Source organism: Mustelus asterias, chromosome 15, assembly GCF_964213995.1.
Source record: "Mustelus asterias chromosome 15, sMusAst1.hap1.1, whole genome shotgun sequence".
NCBI lineage: Eukaryota > Metazoa > Chordata > Chondrichthyes > Carcharhiniformes > Triakidae > Mustelus > Mustelus asterias.
In genome coordinates, this window is record NC_135815.1 from 74,345,968 (window position 1) to 74,371,234 (window position 25,267).

The 25,267-nt window shown below is 44.3% G+C and overlaps 2 protein-coding genes across 4 annotated transcripts in view; both read right to left on the reverse strand.

Moving 5' to 3' along the window:
• Positions 1 to 25,267, reverse strand: part of prkn (parkin RBR E3 ubiquitin protein ligase) — a 1,119,547-nt gene that overhangs the window by 238,620 nt on the left and 855,660 nt on the right. The gene's annotated exons all lie outside the window — the stretch shown is intronic.
• The window catches only part of LOC144504573 (uncharacterized), a 156,117-nt gene continuing 149,513 nt past the window's right edge, over positions 18,664 to 25,267 (reverse strand). The window contains exon 2 of the mRNA XM_078230133.1: positions 18,664 to 19,616. Within this exon, the coding sequence (XP_078086259.1) occupies positions 18,927 to 19,616 (690 nt within the window). The 3' untranslated portion in view covers positions 18,664 to 18,926. The remainder of the gene's footprint in view (positions 19,617 to 25,267) is intronic.

The following is a 25,267-nucleotide window of genomic DNA, read 5'->3' on the forward strand; positions in this document are numbered from 1 at the left end:
TTCGAATTGGTGGAGGGGTGTCAGATGGGGAATCCTGTGCATTTGGGGGGGGTGGGGAATACTGTGGGTGGGTGGGCTGCTTAGTTGGGATTTGGTGTAGAGGTCTCGTGGGGGTTGACGTCTGGGAGGTGACCAGTGTGGGGCTTAGTTTGAAATAGTTACTCTGAAGTTAGAAATTATTTTATTCCTTCTAACTCTTTCAGAGTAACTATGAGTGTAAAACTGGCAGAACAATCCAAAGTTTACTGCAGCGCAGAAAGAAACTTTTATTTCATTATTATTTCAAAATCTTGAAGCAGTTTTCATTTATTTTGCCCATAGAAAGGAAACAGATGAAATAATGGTTTTGTTGCATCATGCAAGGCCATCTTCCTCCCAGGTGTCCTCACATCATTTCCAGTGCACTAGCAATCTGTTTAAATAAACTTTATTTAATATTTATTCGGCAGCGCCACCAAATAGAATAAATAAGAATGCCTCGAGGCACAAAGAGGCAGAGTGTACCAAAGCCACTTCAGTGAATTGAAGTCAGGCCATTAGTTTTGTACAATTCCACCACTGACTGCGGCATGGCAGAACTCTAATACTACCAAGAGACAGGCAAGTCTATGCTCCACAGGTAATTTCCAAATCGGAAAATGTCTCTGCATTAGTTATGGCTACAGAAAGTCTAGTAAAAAAAAACTAGAAAGGTTAATCAGATGTCAGAGGGCTGGCTTTGAAAACGTTGCTCCAAGGATTAGATTATTTTTAATCACACTTACTCAAGTACAGAGAAGACTTCAGACACACATCATAAGATCTCTGCTTCCTCTTGACTGACCCTCGCCCCAATCAACTAAGCACAGCAGTACACTGGAAGATAATCATGTCATACAACTGCATGTCGTTAAAATATTGAGGCAAATTAATCCCTCTTTATGATGTGCTGTAAAAGGAGACCCAGAGTATCTCAAAACTGAATTTGTTCCTGGCTTGAGGCAAACTTGAGTTTTTTTTTAATCAGCATAATAAGCAAGGGAGGAAGCTAAATCACCAGCAGCAAACAGTAGAATAATTAGCTGAATGTTATTAGGGTCAAGCACCAATTGCAGTGGCACGCCCTGTAGGTACCGGGCTTATCAGTGTCTGTAATCATTTAAATCTTTCTCAGTACTTCCACTAAGATATGGGGAGCTTCAGCAGTGTATGGATGTCTCTTCCTCAATGTTACCTTTTGCAGTGTAACAGGGAGATATAAATGGGTGAAAACAACATATTCAGTACGAGTGATCCCGCATGGCATTGCTCACTTACAGTTAAGCATCTGGAGTACATGCCCTATATTTAGCTGCTAATCTGGTCTTTCCCCTTAAGCCCAAGACCAGGTTCTCATTTTCGGCAAGTGTTGAAAGTGGTCCAACACTAACAGCAGCTTGGTTTCTTTCTATAATAAATCAAAAGTTAGAAAAGCTGCAGGAGGTGACTGGATTTCTTGCTTTGTTTTATTCTTTTTAAGATTGTTCAGCTTTGGATTTGTTTTACATAAAGCATAATGTCTGGAATATTAAAGATACTTTCAAACTTCTTCAAGAAAATATATGTTATGGCGATAGAATTTGAGTTCAAACATTATTCTGACTTGTATGGTTACAGCAGCTATGTGACTGGACTGGTAATCTCAATGACTGGATTAATGATCATTGAGACATGAGTCCAAATCCCACCACGGTAGTTAGGGAATCTAAATTCAGTTAACCAAATAACTTTTGAATAAAAAGCAATGGTCACTACTGAATTAAAGTTTGGATTGTTGTAATAATCCGGGGGCGGCACGGTAGCACAGTGGTTAGCACTGCTGCTTCACATCTCCAGGGACCTGGGTTCGATTCCCGGCTTGGATCATTGTCTGTGTGGAGTTTGCACATTCTCCTAGTGTCTGCGTGGGTTTCCTCCGGGTGCTCCGGTTTCCTCCCACAGTCCAAAGATGTGCGGGTGAGGTTGATTGGCCATGCTAAAATTGTCCTTAGTGTCCTGAGATGCGGAGGTTAGAGGAATTAGTGGGTAAATATGTAGGGATATGGGGGTAGGGCCTGGGTGGGATTGTGGTCGGTGCAGATTTGATGGGCTGAATGGCCTCTTTCTGTACTGTAGGGTTTCTACTTCTATTTCTAACCCATCTGTTTCACTAATGAGAAAGCTTGGGGAACCTCCAGACCATAGCAATGCAGTTGATTCTTAACTGTCCTCAGGAATGGCTTGACAAGCCACTCACTTGTATCAATCTTCAATGAAAAACTATTAAAAAAATAAAACTGGGTGAACCAGCTGTCAACAATCTAGATACCAGACATGATGAAGGCATATCCAGCCCTGTCAACTCACAAAATTCTCTTCACTAACATCTGGGGACATGCCAAAATGGGGAGAGCTTTCTCATAGAATAGTCAAGCAATAGCCCGACACACTCATATTCACAGAATCATAACTTTTCAGCCAACATTTCTGACACCCTATCATCCTCCCTGGGCACGTCCTGGCAGGACAGATTCACCAGCCGTGGCAGCACAATGGTATACATTTGAGAGGGAGGCCTTGGAGTCTTCAATATTGATTTCCTCACTCTACCATTATCGTGAAGCCAGGAGATCAATCCTGATTCCGTGAGTATAGAAGAGCATGGCAGGAGCAGCAGCAGATGAACCTAAAAATGAGTTGTCAACCTGATGAAGTTACAACACAGGATTAAATATATACAAAATACTGGAAGCAACATGCTATAGGCAGATCTAATGACATTATAACCAATAGACCGGATCTGATCTTTGCATCCTTCCACATGCAGTCCTGAATGGCGGTGGATAATTCAACATCTAACTGGAGAAGTCACCATAAACATCACTTCCTCAAGTACAGTGACTGCCCTTGAATTCAAGGCAACATTTGACCAAGCATCAAGGAACTTGAGTAAAATTGGAGTCAATGGAAAGCAGGGGGAAATTGTCCACTGTTTGGAGTTGTACTTAGTCCAAAGTAAGATGGTTGTGGTTGTTGGAAGTCAATCATCTCAACCTCAGAATATCACGGCAGGAGTTCACCAGAGCACAGTCCTAAGCGCAAACACATTCAGCTGCTTCATCAATGTTCGCTGATGATTGCACATGATCAAATTTAATCGCAACTCCTCAGATACTGAAGCAATCCTCATCCATATGCAGCAAGACCTAGTTTGGCTGGATAAGATGCAAGTAACATTCGCACCACTCAAGTGCCAGGCAATGACCATCTTCAACAAGACAGAATCTAACATCTTCTCTTGATATTCAACACCATTCCTAATGTTGAATCACCCACTATCAAGTTCCTTGGAGTTACCATTGATCAGAAACTGAACTGGAGCAGCCAAATAAATGCTGTACTGCAAGAGCAGGTCAGAATCAGGGAATTCTGTCATGTGTAACTCATTTCCTGAGTTCCCAAAGCCTTCTCTCCACCTACATGGCACAAGATGTGGAGATGCCAGTGTTGGACTGGGGTGGTCACACGGCACCAGATTGTAGTCCAACAGGTTTATTTGAAATCACAAGCTTTCTGAGCGCTGCTCCTTCATCAAGTGAAGTGGAGAGAGGCACAGGCACGGAATATACAGGCGGAGTCCATATATTCTGTGCCTGCGCGTCTCTTTCCACTTCACTACAGTACTCACAGAAATGGCTCAACATCACCACCACCTCATAACAATTAGGGACAATAAATCCTGGTCTTGCCAGTGAAGTCCACAAACAAATGAAATAAAACATCCTATTTGTATTTACTTCAAATTACTGCAGATAGAGGTTGTGAATTTAACTTGCTATCTAGTTATCTGAAGTGTCAGTCTTGACACAAGGATAGAAATCTTGCCTCTGAGTTAGAAAAGCCTTAGGTTTAAGCCTCAGTGCAGAGAATTTAGTTTTCGCACAAATGAGAATGGGTTTAGAAGAATTGATAATCATGGTTATTATTAAATACTGTACAAAACCAATGTTTAATGATAACCAAAACACAGCCCTAGCTTTTAAAAGCAATACTTTTAAATGGATAACATTAAAAGAATACACCTAGATCTAGTGTGGTGGCAATGTGCAGTCATCGATATGCTTTCTGTCAGAGGTTGACAGAATATGACTTTACATGTTCAAAAGACAGAGTTAAAGACTCTGTGTATGAAGGTGTATCCATTCGTAAAAAATGGATATTCTAGACCTGATAATGTGCAATTAGACAGGATTAATCAATAACCTCTTAGTATAGGATGCCACTAGGCATCAATGATTATAACATGTTAGATTGTCACATTCAGTTTGAAAGTAAGAAGTGTGGGTCTAAGACTAGCTTTTAAACCTAAATTAAGGTAATTATAAGGGTACAAATGCGGAGTGACTAAAATGAACTGGGAAACTAGGTTAAAAGATAATATGATAGAGATGCAGTAGTAGATATTTTAAGAAGAGATTTAATAACTCTCAGCAAAGATATATCCCAGTAAGAAAGAAATACTCTTTGAGAAGGAAAGCATTATCCATGGTTCTATAAGAAAGTTATAAGAACATAAGAACATAAGACCTAGGAGCAGGAGTAGGCCATCTGGCCCCTTGAGCCTGCTCCACCATTCAATAAAATCATGGCTGATCTTTTTGTGGACTCAGCTCCACTTACCCGCCCGCTCACCATAACCCTTAATTCCTTTACTGTTCAAACATTTATCTATCCTTGCCTTAAAAACATTCAATGAGGTAGCCTCAACTGCTTCACTGGGAGGGAATTCCACAGATTCACAACCCTTTGTGTGAAGAAGTTCCTCCTCAACTCAGTCCTAAATCTGCTTCCCCTTATTTTGAGGCTATGCCCCCTAGTTCTAGTTTCACCTGCCAGTGGAAACAACTTCCCTGCTTCTATCTTATCTATTCCCTTCATAATCTTATATGTTTCTAGAAGATCTCCCCTCATTCTTCTGAATTCCAATGAATATAGCCCCAGTCTACTCAGTCTCTCCTCATAAGCCAATCCTTTCAACTCCGGAATCAACCTAGTGAATCTCCTCTGCACCCCCTCCAGTGTCAGTATATCCTTTCTCAAGTGAGGAGACTAAAATTGTACACAGTACTCCAGGTGTGGCCTCACCAGCACCTTATGTGGTTGTAACATAACCTCGCTGTTTTTAAACTCCATCGCTCTAGCAATGAAGGATAAAATTCCATTTGCCTTCTTAATTATCTGCTGTACCTGCAAACCAACTCCTTGAGATTCCTGCACAAGGACACCCAGGTCCCTCTGCACAGCAGCATGCTGCAATTTTTTACCACTTAAATAATAGTCCATTTTGCTGTTATTCCTACCAAAATGGATGACCTCACATTTACCAACACTGTACTCCATCTGCCAGACCCTCGCCCACTCACTTAGACTATCTATATCCCTTTGCAGACTTTCAGCGTCCTCTGCACACTTTGCTCTGCCATCCATCTTGGTGTCATCTGCGAATTTTGACACACTACACTTGGTCCCCAACTCCAAATCATCTATGTAAATCGTAAACAATTGCGGTCCCAACACTGATCCTTGAGGCACACCACTAGTCACTGATCGCCAACCAGAAAAACACCCATTTACCCCCACTCTTTGCTTTCTCTTAGTTAACCAATCCTCTATCCATGCTAATACATTACCCGTAACACCGTGCGACTTTATCTTATGTAGCAGTCTTTGGTGTGGCACCTTGTCAAATGCCTTCTGGAAATCCAGATACACCACATCCACAGGTTCCTCATTGTCCACTGCACATGTAATGTTCTCAAAGAATTCCACCAAATTAGTCAAACATGACCTTCCTTTCATGAACCCATGCTGCGTCTTACCAATGGGACAATTTATATCCAGATGTCTCGCTATTTCTTCCTTGATGATAGATTCAAGCATTTTCCCTACTACAGAAGCTAACCGGCCTATAGTTACCTGCCTTTTGTCTATCTCCTTTTTTAAGCAGTGGCATCACATTTGCTGTTTTCCAATCTGCGGGAACCACCCCAGAGTCCAGCGAATTTTGATAAATTACCACTAGTGCATTTGCTATTTCTCCCGCCATCTCTTTTAGTATCATGGGATGCATTCCATCAGGACTAGGAGACTTGTCTACCTTTAGCCCCATTAACTTGCCCAGCACTACCTCTTTCGTGATAATGATAGTTCTTAGGTTCTCACCTGCTATAAGCTTCCTGTCATCAATTTTTGGCATGGTATTTGTGTCTTCCACTGTGACGTCCGACACAAAATACCTGTTCAATGCCTCAGCCATCTTCTCATTTCCAGTTATTACATCCCCCTTCTCATCCTCTAAAGGACCAGTGTTTACTTTAGCCACTCTTTTTCGTTTTATATATTTGTAGAAACTTTTGCTGTCTGTTTTTATATTCTGAGCTAGTTTACTCTCATAATCCATCTTACTTTTCTTTGTAGCTTTTTTCGTGGCTTTCTGCTGACCTTTAAAGATTTCCTAATCCTCTAGGTTCCCACTAATCTTTGCCACTTTGTATGCATTTTCTTTCAATTTGATACCCTCCTTTATTTCCTTAGATATCCATGGTTGATTATCTCTTTTTCTACAGTCCTTCCTTATCACTGGTATATATTTTTGTTGAGCACGGTGAAAGATCGCTTTGAAAGTCCTCTACTATTCCTCAATTAGTAAGTTTGCAGATGACACCAAGATTGGTGGCATAGTGGACAGTGAAGAAAGTTATCTCCAATTGCAACGGGATCTTGATCAATTGGGCCAGTGGGCTGACGAATGGCAGATGGAGTTTAATTTAGACAAATGCGTGGTGTTACATTTTGGTAGATTGAACCAGGGCAGGACTTACTCAATTAATGGTAGGGCATTGGGGAGAGTTACAGAACAAAGAGATTGAGGGGTACATGTTCATAGCTCCTTGAAAGTGGAGTCACAGGTGGGCAGAGTGGTGAAGAAGGCATTCGGCATGCTTGGTTTCATCGGTCAGAACATTAAATACAGGAGTTGGGACGTCTTGTTGAAGTTGTACAAGACATTGGTAAGGCCACACTTGGAATACTGTGTGCAATTCTGGTCACCCTATTATAGAAAGGATATTATTAAACTAGAAAGAGTGCAGAAAAGATTTACTAGGATGCTACCGGGACTTGACGGATTGAGTTATAAGGAGAGGCTGAATAGACTGGGACTTTTTTCTCTGGAGCGTAGGAGGCTGAGGGGTGACCTTATAGACCCTTATAGAGGTCTATAAAATAATGAGGGGCATAGACAAGGTAGATAGTCAATATCTTTTCCCAAAGGTAGGGGAGTCTAAAACTAGAGGGCATAGGTTTAAGGTGAGAGGGGAGAGATACAAAAGTGTCCAGAGGGGCATTTTGTTCACACAGAGGGTGGTGAGTGTCTGGAACAAGCTGCCAGAGGTAGTAGTAGAGGCGGATACAATTTTATCTTTTAAAAAGCATTTAGATAGTTACATGGGTACGATGGGTATAGAGGGATATGGGCCAAATGCGGGCAATTGGGGTTAGCTTAGGGGTTTTTAAAAAAAAGGGCGGCATGGACAAGTTGGGCCGAAGGGCTTGTTTCCATGCTGTAAACATCTATGACTCTAATTGTTCCACCATAAAGTTTTTGCTCCCAGTCTACCTTAGCCAACTCCTCCCTCATCCCTTTGTAGTCTCCTTTGTTTTTATAGGCACAACTTACAAGGCCCTAGAACTGGTTTTAACTAGTTGTACAAACAACCAGCCAAGTTCAGTTGAGAGCTGACTCAGCTGATTCCTGTTGCAGGAATGCACTAAAGGGCAGCTTTTATCCATGGCTATATAAGGAAGTTAAGAATAGTATCAAATTGAAAGGAACAAGGAAATGGTAAAGCCACTTGTGGTGGTGTGGCCTCTTTAGGGGGGGGGGGGGTGCGATCCTTGAGGCCATGTGATAGGGTTGCACTCTATGGAGTGGCAGCGCAGGAAGCTGAGCAAATCAGGAGCAAGGGCACATACCCTGGGTCTGGAGGGATCCTCAGTTGGAGTCAGGCAGGAGTGGAAAGTAGACGTGTATTCAATTCTGTCAGACCCTTGTTTGAATATATCGATTTATCATTATAATAGCTGGGAAGCTGCTTGCTGAACTTCAGTGGTGTCATTGTGCAGGCGTCCTGATCTCCCAGTGCTTTGCGTATACAGTGTACAGTCCATTGGGAGATCTGTTAATTTCCCCCGCCCACCTAGACATCGCCCCCCCGCCACCCTGATTGCCACCCCCACAACCCCACCACCCCCGGTCGCCACCCTGGCCAATCCCCCCCCCCACCCCCCCTCCACCGATAGTAGCCTCCTCCCCTCTCTCCTCTACAGAGTCCCCATGCCTGGCTCCCTGCTATGGCCCTACCCCATCACGGACCCACGCCTGCCATGGACCTGCCCATTTTAAGCTCTGCCCCTTCAGACCCCACCCCCTTAGGCATTGCCCACTCAGGCCCCAATCCCTTGGCTCTGCCCAGTATCTTGTGGGTAGTGCAAGGATGCTCGATGTGCACTGATAGGGTGCCAGGCTGGTAGTGTCTAGGTGCCAGGCTGGCAGAACCAGGCTGACACTGCCCAAGGGGCACTGCCCGGCCCTGCCCCTGATCACCGGGGGAGCTTCCCTTAACCTCCGGTCCCACTGGCTTGGCCATCACATCTGGTCACCATTGGTGGGGACAATATCTGATACTAGCTGGTGGGGGCCTCAACTGGTGTGCAGCTAAGTACAAGTGAGCCCGGATGATAGCGTCCAGGACTCACTAATGATATTTAAATTAAGTGATGAACATTGATTCTGCCGACAAAATGGGGCCGGTAACATGAGAGGCAAAAAACCTGACACGAACCCGATTTTTAGCCCTTCGCTCGATCTTACCAGCTTGTCCCACCAATTGACTGGCGGGGCAAACCGGTAAGATTGCTCCCTAAAGCTTTACAACCTTTGGAGGATAAAGTTAAAGCCATTAAGGAAGTTCCACAGCTGAAAAACGTATCGGAGTTAAAATCATTCCATCATTCAATTAGTGTCAGTATGGGTAGGCAGGGGTCAGAGGCCAGAGTTTGGGGTCCACTTGAGGGTTCCAGTTATGTATCTCATTGCAATGTTCAATTGAGCTCGTGCATTACCTTTTTCAAAGGCCCATATATCTCAAGTTAATAATGTTATAAGGAGTACAACAGAGCACCACAATGTGTGAAGCCCTTGCAAAAATGTAGTGCAGGGTGCCATCCAAATAGTTGAGACACCAGAACTGCAGCTTCAAGGGCCCAATGGCCTGCTGAATGGTGATCCTTGTGAGTAATGGCTTTGAATCATAGAAATCATAGAAACCCTACAGTGCAGAAGGAGGCCATTCGGCCCATCGAGTCTGCATCGATCACAATCCCACCCAGGCCCGACCCCCACATATATTTACCCGCTAATCCCTCTAACCTACGCATTTTAGGATTCTAAGGGGCAATTTTTAACCTAGCCAATCAACCTAACCCACACATCTTTGGACTGTGGGAGGAAACCGGAGCACCTGGAGGAAACCCACGCAGACACGAGGAGAATGTGCAAACTCCACACAGACAGTGATCCGAGCCGGGAATCGATCCCGGGACCCTGGAGCTGTGAAGCAGCACTTGAATCTTCAGCTTCTGTGCTTCTCCCCGCACTTTCAGCAACTCTGTGATGGAGTCAACAAATCACTACCGTGCCGCCCGCTTTGGTTGTAGTGTTTCTGTGCCTTCGTTCCAGGGCCATGCAAAGGTGTGAGTAACCATTTCTTCAAGTGACATCCTTTGTCCCCCAGAATCCTTGTGTACAATTTTCGTGGTGGCATGAAGAGAAGCGGCACTCTAGACTGCTGGAGGATTAAGGCATTATGGCACCTGCTAAGATAACGTGTGCACACATGCCAAAAGCATTTGTTGTGGTCACAGACCACTGAATGTCTATAGCAGTGGTTCCCAAACTTTTTTCACTGGGCCGCATTTTCGGAATAATACAGTGTACAGTCCATTGGGAGATCTGTTAATTTCCCCCATCCACCTAGACATCGCCCCCCCGCCACCCTGATTGCCACCCCCACAACCCCCCCACCCCCGGTCGCCACCCTGGCCAATCCCCCCCCCCCACCCCCGCCGATAGTACCCTCCTCCCCTCTCTCCTCTACAGAGTCCCCATGCCTGTTAATTTCCCCCAATTTCCACCACACATTTGGCATGTGGCTCGCGCCACACCAAATTTTTTATTGATAAGAAATACATTCAAAAACAAAAAAAAAACAACTCCTAGCAGTGCTTGATTCATAACATAGAACACGACTACTTTATAATATGATCATGGGACATCCAGAAAGTATAAAACAATGCTTGTTTAAACCATGTTTAAATGTTTCTTTGATTGTCCTTGAATCTTCCCGCCACACTTGCCATCCTCTCTCGCCACACCAGTGTGGCGCGCCGCAGGCTTTGGGAACCACTGGTCTGTAGAATGGAAGATTTTCCTGTTGATAAATCACACTTGGTGCTTTGATGTCCACATGGATACAATCAGTGATGCCCTGTCCTGCACATGCAGGAAACCAGAGAATGAGACAAAACCCAATTGTCCTTTGTGTCTGTGAGGTCCCAGCTATTTGAAATTGTATTTACAATCCAGCTTTCACAAATAGAGCACCAATGACCTGCAAGATGCAATGGTGTGCAGCTGCTTGAGACACACTACCTTGTCTACAGTTGATCTTTGGAAGAAACAAAGATGTTCAGTGATTTTCACGGTTACTGGTTGGGTACGGTGAGCAGTACTGCAAGGTCTAAAATCCTCCTCAAAGAACAGACAAAATATTACAGACCTTGGGGGCGATTCTCCCAAAATTACTGAATTGGCGGCAAAACTGTTCTAGATTGCGACAGTTCTGACAGTTCAGCTTCTCACCCGAATCTCCGCACTCTGTGCAATGCAGAAGACCCAATCGTGAATCTCATTAAACGCTCAGGGGACGGGCCAAGGAGCCTGAAATCGGCAGGATGGAGTGGGAACCCGCACATGCGCACATCGCTGGGAGATTGCGGAAAAGACCTACCAGCATCCATCAAAACCCCACATACATCGCTGGCCTCATTGCTTGCCCCCACAACCCCCCCCCCCCGCCAACATCGCTGGCTCCCACAACCCCCCCCCGCCAACATCGCTGGCTCCCACAACCACCGCCCCCCCCAACATCGCTGGCCTCATCGCTGGCTCCCACATCCCCCCCCCCCCCCCACCCCCAACATCGCTGGCCTCATCGCTGGCTCCCACAAGCCCCCAAAGAGACATCGCATGGGGGGCCCGCAAGACGATGTGAGTGTCATCCACTGCACCCTGCACATTCAGGATCCTGGCGATGGAGGCGAAGCTGAGAGCCCGGCCTCCTGCTGTGCACGGCCCACATCAAAATTAATGAACTGCCCTGCCCGGGCATATAGGGCATCTGTGACCTGCCGCACACATCTGTGCACAGAGGCCTGGGAGATCCCAACTAGGTCGCCGCCACAGGGAGCCTGGAATGACCCGGATGCAAAGAAATTGACGGCTGCCGTCACCTTCACGTCCACAGGGAGCGCATGGCCGCCGCTCCCCCGAGGTGCCAGGTGTGAGATCACCTCGCAAATGTGACGCACCGTGGTCTTGGCCAAGCGCAGCCAATGACTTCATATCTCCTCCGGGAGGGCCTCAAAGGAATTGCGGGCTCTGTACCTGCTTGGCCTCAGCACCCTCTGTCTTCTGTGCACCCTCTCAGGAGCCTGCTCAACCACATCCTGGCCCTCAGCAGCAGCCCCCTGCCTTCCTTCCTGAGGGTCTGGCGGTGGCTGCTCTTGCGGTGGTCTCTCCAAGCCCACCACCTCCTGAGCCACCGCCTCCTCCTCCTCCTCCGCCCTGCTGCCACCAACATGGCCAGCTCCAGATCGAGCAAACTGCGATCCATCTGCACATTGGGGTTTGGAAAAAGCATAGAATGATGGATTATTCTCATTGGCTGCATAGACCCAGCACCACCCCAATCCCTCACTTGGGCCAGCATCCCCACTTGTGGGAGCTGGCAACACCACACAATCCATGGTGCCATGCTTGACCCGATTAGGGTTGTGTGAGATTCCCATCATGACAAATGCTGGCACAGATTATGCAGGTCAGTGTGCAGACATGGGCAATGCGCAACCTTGAGCCATTGCTATGTGTGTAACTGCAGCATCTGTTGCTGGTCCGTGTCACAGGGCAGGGATAGATGTGCCCAGTGACAGCAGATTCCATGCAGTCCATGTCTGAACCTCTGCACCCTGGCCTGGAGCAGCAGCTGCTTCATCTGGTCGGGTCTCAGTCAGCACATGGTGCACTCCTCCCCACCCCGGAACACCAGCACTTAGTAGTGTCCCTGACACCCCACAGAAAGACAATGCCACTGCAAAGTGCTGTGGGGGGGTGGGTGGGAGCAGGAGCCCTTGAGGCTGCTTCCAACAGTCAGCCTCAGCGCTGCTTGGAGAGGGGGTGCGGTGTAGGGGGAGGAGGGGGGAGGAGTGGGAGACCTCGAGCCTACTTCCCAGTCAGCCTCAGCGCTGCTTGGAGAGGGAGTGGGGTGGAGCGGGAGCCCTCGAGGCTGCTACCAACAGTCAGCCTCAGCGCTGCTTGGAGAGGGAGTGGAGGTTGCGGGGAGCGGGACTCGCTGACGGAACCTCACCCAGGCAGCTGTGAGGAAATGGGAGCCTCCCCAACATCCCCCCTCTCCCCACAGATGTCACTCGTCAATGGACCAAAACATGAAGGCAGCAGGAAGAAGGCCACCAGGCATCTCCAGGGCCTGCCTGCAATATCCCCCGCGCTCCGCTAGAAGCACTTACCTCCTCACGCCAGTTCAAGGCTGCCACACCAGATTGCGACTCTTAAATACCTGTTCTGATTCATGCCAAAATTACATCACGCCAAAGAGGAGACGCAAAAGTGGGCGGAGATTGTCGTGTGGATTCTGATAATGGCATGCAAAGGTATGTAAACTTATGCTCAACAGCGGCTCGCCGATTTTCAGCGGGTTCTGGCGGCGCCATTTTTCTCCAGCTGGGAGATGTGCGCGGGTCGAAAAACTGTTGGGGAACCCATGAAATGGCCGACATGCGCATCTCCCGGCCGGACCCGCCAGAAAAGTGGTGGGCGCGGATGTGAGAATTGTGGCCCATCTATCTAGACAAGTGCAGTCTCCTGAAGATGCATTATTCCATTTATGATATCGCCTGTTTTACATTAACAGGCCAAAGTTAAAGTGAACTCCAACCCTATTCACAAAATCACTGCAGCCAATTTTTAAAAATGAATTCTTGCAAATTAGGATACAGCTGCTAAGATTTGTTCCATTGTCAGTTTGCATTTCCGTTCTAAGGCCTCCTCAACTATTCCTCAAATATCTTTCTTCCCTGCCTAATTCATGCTTTGGCCATTGGTCTTAGACAACAAACATTTCACTGGTTGAAAATTCCCTGATGATTCTGTACAGCAAATGCCTATGCCTCATGGTATGAGTTCCACTCAAACACTTTGACTGATCACATAATTCTACCCTATAACATCATAATGAAGTGGACGTACTGCCTTATAGTTTACTATAACAACAACTAGCATTTATAAAGCACATTTAATTTAGTAAAACTACCCATGATGCTATACTGGACGACTTTCAGACAAAATTTAACACAACCACATAGATGATATTGTAGTGGATCCTCCGTGAAGCGGACCTCACTGCTGGATTGCTGCTCCAACCCTACTTTTCTCTGATACGACACAGCTCCACATTTCTTGCTGGGTCTTCCAAGTCCAGATTCTCCAGACATGCGGAGCATACAGCCCATCAGAGAACTCCACTGCAGCACTGTGGCTTTGGAAGAAGAGTGCTCTCTTTTACAGCACCAGCTGTCATAAGGTAAATTTAAATGTCCAGTGTGAATGTTAGTGAATGGGTAGATGGATAAATGTTGGTGAATGGACGAATGAGTGAATGGATAGGGTAGTGGGTGGGTAGGTGGTGAGATAGGTGGGGAAGGTGAATGAGTTAAATGGGTGAGGTGCCAGGTGGGTAGGGTGTCAGGTGGGTAGAATGGCATGTAGATAGGATGGCAGGTGGGTGAGGGCAGGTGGGAAGGGTGGTCGCTGGGTGTAATGGCAAATGAGGAAGAGTGGCAGGTAAGTAATGTGGCACGTGGGTGAGGTGGGTAGCTTGGTCGGGTGGGTAGTTGGGTTGGGAAATGTAGCCCGGTCAGGTGCTAGTTATGCTAGTTAGGCTGTGTTAAGGGCTCTGGTATTGGGGTTAGTCATGTCTGGTTTGGGGCAGTCTGGGGGGGTGGAGGGTGGTCAGATCTGGTTGAGAGGGGTGGTTGGGTTGGGGGGTAGTCATGTTGGGTTTGGAGGGGTAGTCGAGTGGTCGGGGTTAGCATAGTTGTGCGGTCGAAAATCAGGGGTAGCATGGTTGGATGAGGCAGTCGGGTCAGGGGTGCCAGTAAGGGATTGGAGGGTTAGTTAGGAGGTCAGGAAGTATTGGGGTTAGGTCTGGATGGGTAATCAGGGTGTCATATGGGTAGTTGGGGCGTCGGGAGGGTAGTCAGAAGGGTGGAGGCGGTGGGGGGGTAGTTCAGGGATTGGGGGTAGTTAGAGGTCAGTGAAAGAGATTAGAAGGTTGGTTCTGTAGTTACCCAAGAGTTAGGCTTGGACTTTTCTGTCTCTCATTTCCTTGGTAACTATTCAGGTAAGTACTTTGGAACTGTCGAAAATCTTCATTATAACTTTGAGTCAAAGATTTTCATGGTGGGACCTGGGTAGCAGGGGAATTGCCATTGAAAGTGCAAACGTCCCGGGCAATTCCCACAGAGATCAGCAAGTTGGGACTTCCTTGGGGTTTCAGCACGCATATAGGGTTGTATGTCCAATCTCCGATGATCTGGAGACCAGAAAATCTGGGCCATTAAGACAGACAAAAAGCTTGGTCAAATAGTTAGGTCTTAAGAAGCATCTTAAAGGAGCAGAGAAAGAACTGGGATGACCAAGGTTTTTGAAGGATATTCCAGATCTTAGGGCCTAGGCAGCTGAAGGACAACCGCCAACGGTGGGTGAAAGAAATTGGGGAGGAAAAAGAGGCTAGAATTGGAGAAACTCAGGGTTTTTAGGTGGTTTCAAGAAAGATCATAGGAGCACAATTAAGCCATCACCTCCTCAAACTTATTCTAATATATCATTAGATCATAGATCATGTTTGATCTATATCTTAACTCTATGTACCCACAATAGTTTAATACTCTTCATAGAATAGAATAGAAACCCTACAGTGCAGAAGGAGGCCATTCGGCCCATCGAGTCTGCACCGACCACAATCCCACCCAGGCCCTACCCCCCACATATTTACCCACTAATCCCTCTAACTTACGCATCTCAGGGGCAATTTTAACCTGGCCAATCAACCTAACCCGCACATCTTTGGACTGTGGGAGGAAACCGGAGCACCCGGAGGAAACCCACGCAAACACGAGGAGAATGTGCAAACTCCACACAGACAGTGACCCGAGCCGGGAATCGAACCCGGGACCCTGGAGCTGTGAAGCAGCAGTGCTAACCACTGTGCTACCGTGCCGCTCAAAACAAATCCAGCAATTGCAGTTTTGAAATTGTCAGCTGACCTAGCCCCACCAGCTTATCTGAAGAGAGAGTTCTACTTCGAATACACTCTGCATGAAGAAAGGCTCTCAGCCATTACCTTTGAATGGTCTAAATCTAACTTTTAAGGCTTTGCCTCCCTTCTCTGTACTCACCCAACGGAGGAAATTATTTCTCCCTATCTACCTTATTCTTTAATCATCTAATCCTCAATTAGGTCACTCCTTCATCTTCTATACTCAGGGGAATATAAGTCTTGTCTATGCAAGTTGTCCTCATAATTTAACCCTTTGAGCTCAAGTTGTCCAAGACTTAAAAATCAATTACAAATTACTATTTTAAAAAAAGACAAATAAAACAGTAGACTAATTCATGAAAAATTGTGAGATCAGCAACTATTTTAAATTATGTCTTTTGGTGTATGACTTGTTATTTCTACATCACCCGGATCTTGATGTACCAGTTCCTTTTTATCCCAGTCCTGAATTACTGGATTATTTGTTGCAGCACTCCTCTAGCTCCTACCTAAGACTGTAGTTCAGAATATCATAGAATCATAGAATCCCTACAGTGCAGAAAGAGGCCATTCAGCCCATCGAGTCTGCACCGACCACAATCCCACCCAGGCCCTACCCCCATATCCCTACATATTTTACCCACTAATCCCTCTAACCTACACATCTCAGGACACTAAGGGGCAATTTTAGCATGGCCAATCAACCCAACCCGCACATCTTTGGACTGTGGGAGGAAACCGGAGCACCCGGAGGAAACCCACGCAGACACGAGGAGAATGTGCAAACTCCACACAGACAGTGACCCAAGCCGGGAATCGAACCCAGGTCCCTGGAGCTGTGAAGCAGCAGTGTTAACCACTGTGCTACCGTGCCGCCCACATGAGATCATTTTCTAACAGCAAGCACTACAAAATGTTTCTGTATGCAACATTCCTAGCAATGTCAATTGCTTTGATCAAAATCCTATCTAATCAACTTCAAAAGATTGTGCAGGTACTCATTAACAAAGCATTCAAACTCTAGATAGAGTGATGTTCTCTCAGGCTTGGTGAGCAAGAGGTCAAATAGTAACTGTTTCTTTTTCTCTATCTGCCATCAGTTTATTTTTGCCTTGTCTTCCAGACACTGGTGATTAAAGAGAAGGCATCTCTTATCTCGGTTAACACAAGTAGGAGATGACGGCTTGACAACTCTCAGAAGTCATTTCTATACAACATTCTGCTTTACTTACATTCTTGACTGAAGACGTATGAGTTTGCATGGAAATTGCATTTTTACACAAAATGATAATTTCATTGTTACATTTATGTTAATCATAATTTTGAAAAAATGTTTACATAGTTTTGAAGTAGAAATGAGCACATTGAGGCAATTGGTGCATTTGCAGCTGTAGTCATTGATATAAATGATAAAAGCTGAAGAGAGTTGGAATTTGCAATTGCCAAAATTTTAAAGAATTATGACATGCAAAAATATGTCTTGTATTTTATCCACAAATCTATTTTGCATCATTAAAATGAAAAATAAACCAAAATCGACCTCAATGTTAACTTGGGAACAAATGGAATGTTAGCACCAGTTCTTTCATCATTGGGAGGTGTGTTTAAAAGCAAACTGGGTGGATGTGATCTGAGTTTGCTTTCTTTGCTTCTTATAAGGGTCCAATAAATCCCAGCCTAAAAAAATCCTCTCAGCTGGCAGTGAATTGACAACCTCATTCAAACATCTAATTGGAATAATGGAAATACAAAATTGAAAACTTTGTCCTGATGCAGTGTGGAGTGCTCTTGTGGGGGTGGGTTAAGACAAATGGCTTGGATAAGTTAGAGGAAAATCTATTCTGTAGTTCATCATGCCAGTTTTCAGACTGACACTGGCACCTTGAACAGAAAACATTCCTCACTTCACAACACAAAGATGAAATATTACTGATATACCCATATCTAAATATCATTGTTATATAAAACATGAAATACTATTGCTATACATTCTGTTAGATCTACTCAAATTCAATTAATCAATTAACCAATGTCAGAAGGGAAAATAATTCATAAAATAGTGCTACGACCATGTGAGGCAAGGTAAAAATTAGACTCCCCTTATTTACCACTCCAGGCTGTAACAGGGTTTAGTTTTGAATTTAGCGAGAATGTATTTTGCTAATACTGCAGGAATCCTATAATATATGCTTTTAGATTATAAAGAATTAATCAGACATGTTTTCTGAGTTTAAATCCAAAGAATGAGATAGGTTCTTAAATTCCTAAATACTTCCTAAATTTAAAAAAATGAAGTAAATCATAACCCTCATTTATATGTCATACACATTTTCTGGGCCCCATACATACACCGGTTGAACTGGTGGAATACAAGGATAGTCGTAATGATTTTTACAGTTCGTGAAGAAAATAAACAGTCAAAGGCATATATTGATAACTATCATTTGGCTGGTCTCAATGAGGTGATTCCACATTGCAACCATTTTGTTCAATTGTCTTCCTGGGTGCAGCTGCACAGAGCAGATTTCAATGTCTTACCTCGAAAAGATCTTGATTTCTAGTAGATTTCTCTTCTCAGGATGGTTACTCTGCAATATCCATGCACAATATATCGAAGAGAGATGGTTCTTTGCAGCTTTCAGTAGCCTTATATTCCAGAAGAAGTTGACTACCATTTCTGCTGCAGTCATTGTTTTGTATAACAGGTAATGGCATTCTGATCTCATCTCAAACTTTTGACAAGTTTCAGGATAGTGTGAAAACCAACAGGAGATGTCCTTCAGACTCCTTGGTGGGGGGTGGGGGGTGGTAGGGGGTGAAGTTATGTGTCTGTTCCCTTTATATTCCACTTGGGTGAAATGCAGTCCCTGCATTGTCTGAATGGGATGACAGTTAATTAGAATCTAGGTAAGAAGTCTCACAACACCAGGTTAAAGTCCAACAGGTTTATTTGGTAGCAAATACCATAAGCTTTCGGAGCACAGCTCCTTCGTCAGATGGAGTGGATATCTGTTCTCCAACAGTGCACAGACACAGAAAACAAGTTACAGAATACTAATTAGAATGCAAATCTCTACAGCCAGCCAGGTCTTAAAGGTACAGATAATGTGGGTGGAGGGAGCATTCAACACAGGTTAAAGAGATGTGTATTGTCTCCAGACAGAACAGCTAGTGAGATTCTACAAGCTGTGGGGGTTACTGATAAAGTGACATAAATCCAACATCCCGGTTTAGGCCGTCCTCATGTGTGCGGAACTTGGCTATCAGTTTCTGCTCAGCGACTCTGTGCTGTCGTGTGTCGTGAAGGCCGCCTTGGAGAACGCTTACCTGAAGATCCAAGGCTGAATGCCCGTGACTGCTGAAGTGCTCCCCCACAGGAAGAGAACAGTTTTGCCTGGTGATTGTCGAGCGGTGTTCATTCATCTGTTGTCGTAGCGTCTGTATGGTTTCCCCAATGTACCATGCCACGGGACATCCTTTCCTGCAGCGTATCAGGTAGACAACGTTGGCCGAGTTGCAAGAGTAGGTACCGTGTACCTGGTAGATGGTGTTCTCACGTGAGATGATGGCATCCGTGTCGATGATCCGGCACGTCTTGCAGAGGTTGCTGTGGCAGGGTTGTGTGGTGTCGTGGTCACTGTTCTCCTGAAGGCTGGGTAGTTTGCTGCGGACAATGGTCTGTTTGAGGTTGCGTGGTTGTTTGAAGGCAAGAAGTGGGGGTGTGGGGATGGCCTTGGCGAGATGTTCGTCTTCATCAATGACATGTTGGAGGCTCCGGAGGAGATGCCGTAGCTTCTCCGCTCCGGGGAAGTACTGGACGACGAAGGGTACTCTGTCCACCGTGTCCCGTGTTTGTCTTCTGAGGAGGTCGGTGCGGTTTTGCACCTAGCCAGACACAAAAGACACTAGAAATTGTATTCTTTTCTTTAAAAAAATCACCCTCATAACTGTAATGTCAACTTACTTTGTGCAGGATTCTTACAAACTAAATGGCACAGAATTAAGCCACTTATTATGCAAACCATTATGAAAAAAAAATGCTTGAAACACAACTGCTCAAGTTGTTCAGCTATTGAAAATAAAGCTTTCTTTTTACCCTAAAGATACTTATTCAATTAAGAGTTTTGCAAGAGGAATCAACAATAATCTGCCTCACAATATAAGACAGTAATGTTAAGGATGGGTAAAGCAAGTAATAATCAAGATATGTGAGGGGAATCACTTGGGCACAAGACAGGTTCTTATATTGCTCTCCGACTACACGGATCAAATTTAATCAGGCTTCTTTTATTTAGCAGAAAGCAGTTTTCTGTATAGTTTGCTTTGTGCAGTAAAATAACAAGTGCTGAACTGTGACAGTTCCCCCAGTAATTTTATTTTTTAATCTGAAGAAATGGAGGAGGTATATTCATTGCAGTGAAAGATTGTTTTCATTTTTCTTTCTGAACCAGCTATGAAAGCGATTTGTTGTTAGACCTGACATTGCTCCCTTTTATTAGATTTTGCTGCCACTGAAACTGTCAGATGTTGCTCAGATCATTTCTTTTGCCATGATTTCAGTGAATCAAATCATATCATATTTTCAGGTCAGGCTCCTTGGTGACTATCAATGGCCAGAAATGAATTTTCTTTGTTACTTAACTGCCACAGATAGGGCAAATTTATTGTGATCATCACACAGTGTGAGAACTTCCATTTTATTTTCTTTGTTTTGAGAAGGGACAGTCTGAGAAAAGCTGATAATGTGAGATGAAATGGTGACACGACGTGATACATAAAGTGCAGTAAATTCTTCTGTACCATAGCGTTCAAAATAATGGCATAAGCACATATTGTCATAGACATTTTTTCATCAAGTAAAAGTTACTTTATGCTTTAATCCCTGTCCTTGCCCATTTTTGACCAGGCATCATTTGGTTGACCTTTGTTGCTCTATTTCCAAATAATACACCAACAATTCCACTGCAAATAGTGAAAGAAATTTTCCCCATGACATTCCAAAACAATGCTCTACCAACAACCTCATCATCATCTGTATAATTCAACCTTAGTTGTCAATCTTACTGACAGCAATCATAAACATGGCTGGTGTGGGAATTGGGAAAAGATTGTAGGAGCTACACTTTTATAGTTAAAATTCAGAATTCTTCTTGTAGGGATGTCGAGAGAGTTTTATCCCATGCCTAGCCAACTTTAGTAGGAAGTCTCACAACACCAGGTTAAAGTCCAACAGGTTTATTTGGTAGCACAAGCCACAAGCTTTCAGAGTGCTGCTCCTTCATCAGACAGAACATATAAAGACACAAACACAATTTACAAAATAATGGTTGGAATGCGAGTCTTTACAGGTAATCAAGTCTTTATTAACCAAAGTAGGCAAGCTCCAGTAAATTCCACCCATATTAACAGCGTGTATTTTGCCAGCCTACTCTGGCAAGCTCCAGTAAATTCCACCCATGGGTTAATATGGGTGAGAAAACAGCAAAATTGAACAGTCAGGTTTAATACGATATATTTAACATCATAGTATAGAAGTATGTCTATGTACCATTTGTAACAAGTTGGTTAACAAATTAGGGTGAAATTCTGGTCACGATTTTAGTAGTCATTAACCTGCTAACTTTGAACAGGCTAAAGACCTAATTAGATTAGTAAATGGAAACATTTTATCTGTATGCTTTAAGCAACCTTTCTACCCACAGAAGTGCAAAATCCTGGAAAATAACTGGCATTATATGTCTATATCCAAAAACTGTTAATTATTGGGAAAAGGGCATTGCTGACAAGGTCAGTATTCATTACCCATCCTTAATTGTCCCTGGTGGTTGACTTCTTCTTGTAACACTCCAGTCAGGTAATGAAGCTACTTCCACAATGCTGTTAAGTGGCAAGTTTGCCCCAGTGGCAATGATGGAACTTTGAGATATGTCCAAGTTGTAATGGTATGACACTTGGAGGGTGAAATTGAAGGTGGTGTTTCTTGGTGTCACATGAATCAAATTGGCTGAAAACAACATCTGTGTTGATGAGGATCCCATTAATGTGTTTCCCTAGTTCTTCTTGGTGGTGGGAATTGCAGGTTTGGGAGATGCTGTGAAGAAGCTTCAGCAATCTGCTGCAGCACATATTGTAGATGGCACCATACAGAAGCCAAGGAGTGAATGTTGAACCTGTTGTTGGAGTGCCAATCAAGCTAACTGCATTGCCCTGGGTGTTGAACTTCTTGAGTATTGTTGCAGTTGCATCTATTCAGAGAAGTGGAAAATATTCCATCGAAAATATTCCATGTCTTGCAAGTAGCAGGAAGACTTTGGGGAGTCAGGAGGTGAGCCACATCCTACAGCTGACCTAATGATGGAATTACGGGCAATGATGAATGAGCTAGGAGTCTGCCAGGAGGAACAAAAACTGTGATGGCCTGGGGTTGTGATGATTGGCCTTCAACAATCATCAACCACATGATCAAGCAACATTTGCTTAGCTCATGAATGTCCAGTTTGATTTCTGCCACGCCACTGATCTCTTGACCTCATTACAGCCTTGGCTCAAATATGGACAAAAGGGCTGAGCTTCAGAGGTGAGGTGAGAGTGACAGCCTTTGGCATCAATGCAGTGTTTTTCTGATTGGGAATAAATGGGAATCAGGGAAAAAATCCTCTGCTGGTTGGAGTTGTACCTGGCAGAAAGGAAGATCGTTGTGGTGGTTGGAGGTCAATCATCTAAGTTCTAGGACATCACTTCAGGAGTTCCTCAGTGTAGTGTCCTAAGCTCAACTATCTTCTAGCTGTTTCAGCAATGACTTTCCTTCCATCATAAGGTCAGAAGTGGGAATGCTCGCTGATTACTGCACATTGCTACTCCTGAATACTGAAACAATCCATGTCCAAATGCAGCAAGACCTGCACAATATGCAGGCTTGGGCAAGAAACATTCATGGCACACAAGTGCCAGGCAATGACCATCTCCAAGAAGAGATAATCTAATCGTTTCCATGACATTCAATGACATTACCATCACCAAATCCCCCACTATCAACAGCCTGGGGGTTATTATTGTCCAGAAATGGAACTAGACTAACCATGCACATATTGTGGCTACAAGAGCAGGTCAGAAGTTAAGAATCCTGTAGAGAGGAACTCACCTCTTGACTCCCTAAAACCTTTCCACTATCTAACTGGCACAAGTCAGGACTGTGATGCCTGGATGAGTGCAAATCCAACAACAATCAAGAAGCTCAACACTATCGAGGACAAAGTAACCTGCTTGATTGGCACCCTTTCAACAAAAATTTATGTCTCTACCACCGGCGCAGTGGCAGCAATGTGTACCATCTACAAGATCCACAATAAGAAGTCACCTACAGCAACACCTTCCAAACCCATGACCGCTACCATCTCGAAGAACAAGGGCAGTAGATAGCTGGGGACACCACCACCTTGAAATTCCTCTCCAAGTCACTCGCCATCCTGATTCGGAAATATATAATCATTTGTTCACTGTAGCCCAATCCATCACGCAAACCAGCCTCCCATCTACTGACTCTGTCTATACTTCCCACTGCCTCGGCAAAGCAGCCAGCATAATTAAGGATCCCACGCACCCTGGACATTGTCTCTTCTACCTTCTTCCGTCGGGAAAAAGATACAAAAGTCTGAGGTCACGTACCAACCGACTCAAGAACAGCTTCTTCCCTGCTGCCATCAGACTTTTGAATAGACCTCCCTTGCATTAAGTTGATCTTTCTCTACACCCTAGCTGTAAATGTAACACTACATTCTGCACTCTCTCATTTCCTTCTCTATGAACGGAATGCTTCGTCTGTAAAACGCGCAAGAAACTATACTTTTCACTATATACTAATACATGTGACAACAACAAATCAAATCAAATCAAAATGTTGCTGGGTAAAAAACCTGGAAATAACAGCACTGTGGGTGCTCCTACACCTCAGGGACTGCAGCAATTCAAGAAAGCAGCTCACCATCACCTTCTCAAGGGCGTCTAAGGATGGCCAATAAATGCTGGCTTAGCCAGCAATGCCCACATCCTGTAAATGAATAATAAAAAAACCCTTCTCCCTTTGTGCCAGGTATGACTCCAGCCAATGATAAGTCCACCCCCCCCCCCCCCCCCCCCCAAACGCCTCTGATCACCAGTGGCTTCAGTTTTACTTAGGTTTCTTAGTGCTATACTCAGTAAAAATTTGCCTTCAAACCACTCTCACCTCATATCTGGAAGTCAGTTTGTGTTCATGTTTGGATCAAGACTTCAATAATGTCTGGAATCGAGTGGTCTGGGCAAAACTTAAACTAAGTATTTATTGGTGAACATTGGTGAGCATGTGGCACTTGATAGCACTGTTGATGACTCCCTCCTTCACCTTGCTGATGGTTCAAAGCAGGCTGATACAAAGGTAATTGGCCAGATTGGATTTGTCTTGCATCTTGTGGGAAGACAAACATGGGCAATTTTCCACACTGTCAATTAGATGTGGCTGTACTGGGGCTTGGCTAGAGGAACATAATTCAGTAATACAGCTGTGATGGTGTCTGGTTCTGCAGCCTTTGCTGTATCGAATGCACTCAGTTGTTTCTTGCTATCACATGAAGCAAATCAAATTAGCTGAAAGCTGGCACCTGTGTCGGTGAGGATCTCAGGAGACCAAAGAAGACTCATCCACTTGAGCACATCTGGTTGAGGATGGCTGTGAATATGTCAGCTTTGCCTTTTTGTATTTAGACTAGACATGGGTTTTTTGTAAATGAAATAAGAATGATCACTGCTATTGATTCTTTTTCAAATCATGAGGTAAATTTATTGGTCCCATTTCTATATTATAAGTTAAACAATGTGCGTTAACCCAAACTGGAAATAATACATTAAGGAATAATATAGAAACAACATACCATGGATGAAATCTGAAATAAAACAGAAAATATTGGAAATTCTCAGCAAGTCAGGCAGCATCAGTGGAGAGAGAAACTGAATTTTGATGAAAGGTCATCGACCTAAAACGTTAACTGTTTTTCTCGCCACAGATAAATAGTCATGGCTATCTCACTAGATATGGTGGGGTGAGGGATTATGCTGGCTGTTGAGGTTACAAATTGTGATGGAATACAATTGTGCTACTATGGATGACCCAGAGTGCCTCATCAATGTCCAGTTTTGAGCTGCTAGATCTTTTTGGGGTCAGCAAAGGCAATACAGCTCCCTTAGGCTTTTGCTCTACATATTCCCATTACATTAATGTTTTAGTGCTGTCAAGCAAATTCACTGCCTTTATGCAAAGGTTTTAACTGACCTGCTTTGATCATTTGACTTTTAATTGTCAGCTCAATTTACTTCTCAACACTAGTTAGACTCAAAGTAGAACCTTGTTCAATATTTATGTTTGATTGACTGAACTGCAGTACTTAAGAAACAGGGCAGGCAAGTGACTTGAAGCTATCCTTTAGATAAAGAAAATGCAGATTTCTAAATATGAAAGTGAAACATATTTCTCATTTGCATAGTAAGAGATTTCTGCTTTCCGT